Source organism: Beta vulgaris, chromosome 6, assembly GCF_026745355.1.
Source record: "Beta vulgaris subsp. vulgaris cultivar EL10 chromosome 6, EL10.2, whole genome shotgun sequence".
Lineage (NCBI taxonomy): Eukaryota > Viridiplantae > Streptophyta > Magnoliopsida > Caryophyllales > Amaranthaceae > Beta > Beta vulgaris.
Window position 1 is genome coordinate 28506367 of NC_079207.1, and position 4856 is coordinate 28511222.

Here is a 4856-nt window from a genome sequence, read left to right on the forward strand (position 1 = left end):
CCAGATTTGGATCACCTACTTAATATCAAGAAGTACTTAATAATCTTTCAACTGGCTTCGGGCCTACAGGTAAATTTTCATAAAAGTTCTCTTTTTGGAATTCATGTGGATGAGACATGGTTGAAGAACACGGCAAAAACCTTGTTATGCAAAGTGGGAGCCTTTCCCTTCACATATCTTGGCCTTCCCATTGGAGGCAACATCTCTAGAATAGAGTCATGGAATCCGATCATAAACCGCATTGAGAAAAAACTGGCTACGTGGAAGGGGAGACTACTTTCGATTGCTGGGCGGCTAACTCTCATAAAATCATCAATCTCTAGCCTGCCACTATACTACTTATCCTTGTTCCCAGCACCAAAAGGGGTCCTTGATAAAATCAATCAACTGCAGCGGCAGTTTCTGTGGAGTGGTGGGGTTGATAAACCGTCTCTGGCATTGGTTGCGTGGAAGCTACTAGAACTCCCAAAGTCTCTTGGCGGGCTGAGTTGCGGAAATTTGCTTCATAGAAATTTGGGGCTGCTATTCAAATGGGCCTGGAGGTTCATTAATGAACCAAATGCTCTCTGGAGAAAGGTAGTGTGCGAAAAATATGGATACCCCCCAATTTTTCAAATCCATAACCTATATGTTCCTGCCCATGGAGGCCCACGGAAAAGTATCTGTGCAAGCTTACTAAAAAGCCCAACTGTTAAAGAAATGCTTCAATCCAAAATAAGAAGAAAGGTGGGGAACGGAAGCATCGGACTTTTTTGGCACGAAAATTGGGTAGGGCCTAAACCACTAAAAGCCAAATACCCACGGCTGTTCCGTTTGACCACGGCCCCAAATGATCCTATTGCTTCTTTTGGATATTGGGCTGGAAAGATTTGAGCCTGGCAATTTACTTGGACACGGGCCTTAAGGGAGCGTGATAAGCAAGAGCTGATTGATCTCCAAGCTACCCTAAAAAGCGTACATCTCTCTCATGATAATGATGATATCTTCATATGGACCTCAACAAAATCTGGGGATTTCTCTGTTAAATCAGTAACAATGGAGATGGCAAAATCTCAAAATTGTGTTTCATCTCTCCCGGTGCCGGTTAAAAAAATATGGTTGGACCTTATACCGCCAAGAATCGAAATCTTTACGTGGTTCGCCATGATGGGGAAAATAAACTCAAAAGCCAAATTATTGAGTTTAAACATCATCCGACCTTCCGAGGCCCTTTGCATATTCTGCAACGCAACCATTGAATGCGCTGATCATCTGCTATTATTGTGCGAATTTTCGGCTGGAATTTGGAACTGGTGGCTCAATCTTTGGGGCTTAAGATGGGCTCTCCCGGGATCTCTCAAAGATGCTTTTGACCAGTGGGCAATAAGTGGCAGAAACTCCTTTTTAAAAAAGGTTTGGAGGGCTATCTTCTCCATCATTATATGGTCAATATGGAAGGAGAGAAACTCAAGGATTTTCGACAACAAATCATGCTCCATTGCTCAGATTCAAGATCTCATCCTCACCAGGCTTAGTTGGTGGATCTCGGGATGGGGCGACCCATTCCCCTACACAGCTGCCGAGATTATTTGCAACCCATTATGTCTCGCATGGAAAAGCTCAGATGGAGCAATCAAGGGCCCTGCGATTCCCTCGCCCCCTAAACCATGGTCTCCGCCACGGAATGCCACTTTAAAGTGGAATGTGGATGCGTTGGTTAGCTCATCACAATCAATGTCGGCAATAGGAGGTGTTCTTAGAAATCACAAAGGAGTTTTCATGTGTGTCTTCTCAAGCCCAATCCCGCCAATTGAAATTAATTCTGCAGAGGTCCTCGCAATATTTAGAGCAATACAAATATCCATGAGATATGAGAACATCAGGAGCAATCACTTGGAGATAGAATCGGACTCCATGAATGCAGTTAGGTGGTGCAATGAGGATAAGGGAGGCCCATGGAACCTCAATTTCCAGCTTAACTTCATCTGAAATGTAAGGAAAGAATGGATCAACATATCCATAACTCATAAAGGTCGAGGCTCGAATATGGTGGCCGATGCGCTAGCAAAACAAGGCCTGGTTAGAGACGCTGAATTTTTAGCATGGTTGTGAGATAGCATTCCGATTTTGACAAGCCTTAGTATAATATTTTGATAAATATGTAACTGGAAATAGGTATGGGCTGAGTATTATGTAATGAAGGACTTTTCATTATTTATGAGAATTGACACAAATTATCAAAAAAAAATGATGTCCTCTTTTGAAATGCCTATTTTGCCCTCCTTTCCTTTCTAAATTACAAAAGAAATATCAAAATCAAAATTGGCACTCAAAGGGAAGGAAGGAGCTATGGTGTCCCCGAATGAAGAGACTATGTTACCCCTTCCTATTCTAAATTACAAATTCACTTACAAATCAAAGGGGTTTCAAACAAAAATACCAAAAATATACTTATAATAATCACTCACAAGTGAACTAAAATCATAAAATTGCATAATTTACGTTTTGCAAATCACTAAAATTAGGAAGCTTTACAAAAACTTAAAAATTCACTTACAAACTACAACCTATGAAAAAATTGACTTTAAATCAAAATGTCCACTTTGTTTACAATTTATGAAGTACCGTACTTAATTCAGAATCAACTAAAAAATTATAATATTAGAAATCATAAATAAATTCAATAAAATTTCTATTTTGTTCATAGAATTTACCTTTGAAAATTAAAAAAAAAACAAAAGAATGGTGAGAGACTTAACTGACAGAAACTAAACCAATCAAATTTTGCAACTAAAAACAATTATACTTCGTATGTCTAATCAAAATTTTGACTCTTATGTCGAAGAAAATCGAGTTTCTGTTTTGAAAAAAATTTAAGCACGCATCGCGTGCAAAAAATTCTAGTATGACATTATAGAAAGTTAGATGATGAAATGTAAAAGTTAAAAATTGCAATTAAAAAAGGTAAAAGTATAATGTATGTCAATATTACATGACTTAATTTTCAAACAAGAAGAATTTTAAAATTAGAAGCCACTAATATTATTTAAAGAAAATATAAAAATACGGCCTTTTTTGAATGTGGCGTATATAGTTACATGCATAATGCCTTCATGAGATTGAAACAAATTCATTTACACTTATCCGTCAGGAACTTCTGGAGGATTGGTTCAAAATATTATCATCAAGGAATTCACCTCTTTTAATACTTGGAAAAGAAAACTTCATGGGAAATATCTGACAGCAGTAATGGATAAGGACAAAATCCACATCCCGTCCAAAAGAAGACAAGATCAGTATCATGCTTTTGTAAGCTTCGATTGGTGAGTGTCTAATGTCTTCCAGCTAGTAATTCCACGTATTGACTACGATTAATTCAAAGAAAAAGAGAGCTATTAAGTGACTCTACAAGATTGTCGGAGCTATGTATTGTAATGGTAAATACAAATTACTCCCTCCGTCTTTTTTTGTTTGCTACATTTTGCCATTTAGGGGTGTTTCAATTTATTTGCTACATTTGCAAATATTTCAATATATAGTACATAGGTCCCACACTTTATTTACAAATTTGCCATCACTCCCTTCTTGATTTTGTAAATGTTTCCATATATAATACATAGGTCCCACAATTTACCTATTTGCTTTTTTGTTAATTCCATTTATGTCAATGGTCCCACTCCCTCCTTGGTCTTTGTGAAAAAGTGCTTGTAGCAAATAAAAAAAGACGGAGGGAGTATATATTACTGCCTTGAGTTGCTCGCTTCCTACCTACTTCCATCGCTTTAAAATAATTACACCATTTACCATTTTAATCACTATTTATCGAGTTAAGGATACAAGAGGGTATTGAACTTTCACAAAAGTTCCAGTTAAAGTACTGAACTTTTTAAAGTTCCATTTAGGGTACTTAAAATGGATGTTTGTTACCTTAAGGTACTGAACTTTGATTTGTACCTTTATCAGCCCCAAAAATAAAAGAAAAATGTGATGTAGCATTAATTAAAAAGAAAAAAAGTGACATGGGATTAATTATAAAAATTCCAAACTCTTCTCTCTCTCCTCTGATTCATCACCCTCTCATCTTCAACCTTCAACCATGGTAAAATCAATGGCTTCTTCTCTTTATTTCTCCTTTATTATTCATATTTTATAAATCGATTAACTTGGATGGAGATGAGAGGTACAAAGAAACATAACTCATGCTAAAATGACTAGGAACTACCAAAACGGTAAATTATGTTGAATGAATGGCAACACAAGTAAAATGTATAGATTGAGAGGTAAACTTCTTCATTCTGTCAGAACTAAGTGCATCACTATTATGCAAAACAATGAGTTATAGCTGTAGAGTACAATAGGAAATGTAAATTTATTTCTCAATTTTTTTTTTCCAAAATAGCATTTCAACAAACATAAGATCACACATAACACATTAAATTAAGATCTAATATACCTTACATAATGCACATTAAACAAAAAAAAAATCTGCCAAAATTAAATTACAGTAAAAATAGAGGAAAAATACCATCTTATTCCGCGATAATTTTCTCTTGGCCTCTATCTTCTTCTCAGCCGAATTAAAACATAGAAAACTGAAGTTTAAATTCTTTTTTTAAAAAAGGGAAAAAAAGTTCGACAGAATAGCGAAATTCCACCAAACCCTAGATCACGATCTCCACATTCCTAGATAACAAATTCTTCATTATTAACCACATTGTACTTAACAACCAGAAATTTCAAAAAAAAATTCATGCAAATTTCGCGAAGATCCGAGAGTATAATTAATGTCATGTCACCTTTTTCTTTTAATTAATGTCACGTAACATTTTTCTTTTATTTTTGAGGTTGATAACGGTACAAACCAAAGTTCAGGACCT

General features: G+C 36.0%; 1 protein-coding gene across 1 annotated transcript; it reads left to right on the forward strand.

Annotated features, from left to right (window-relative positions):
• Positions 1–1035: 1035 nt before the first annotated feature.
• On the forward strand, positions 1036–1968 carry LOC104908443 (uncharacterized). Its single transcript, XM_010697558.1, has one exon. It carries the CDS (start codon positions 1036–1038, stop codon positions 1966–1968), a length of 933 nt encoding a protein of 310 aa, XP_010695860.1.
• The last annotated feature ends 2888 nt before the right edge of the window (positions 1969–4856 follow it).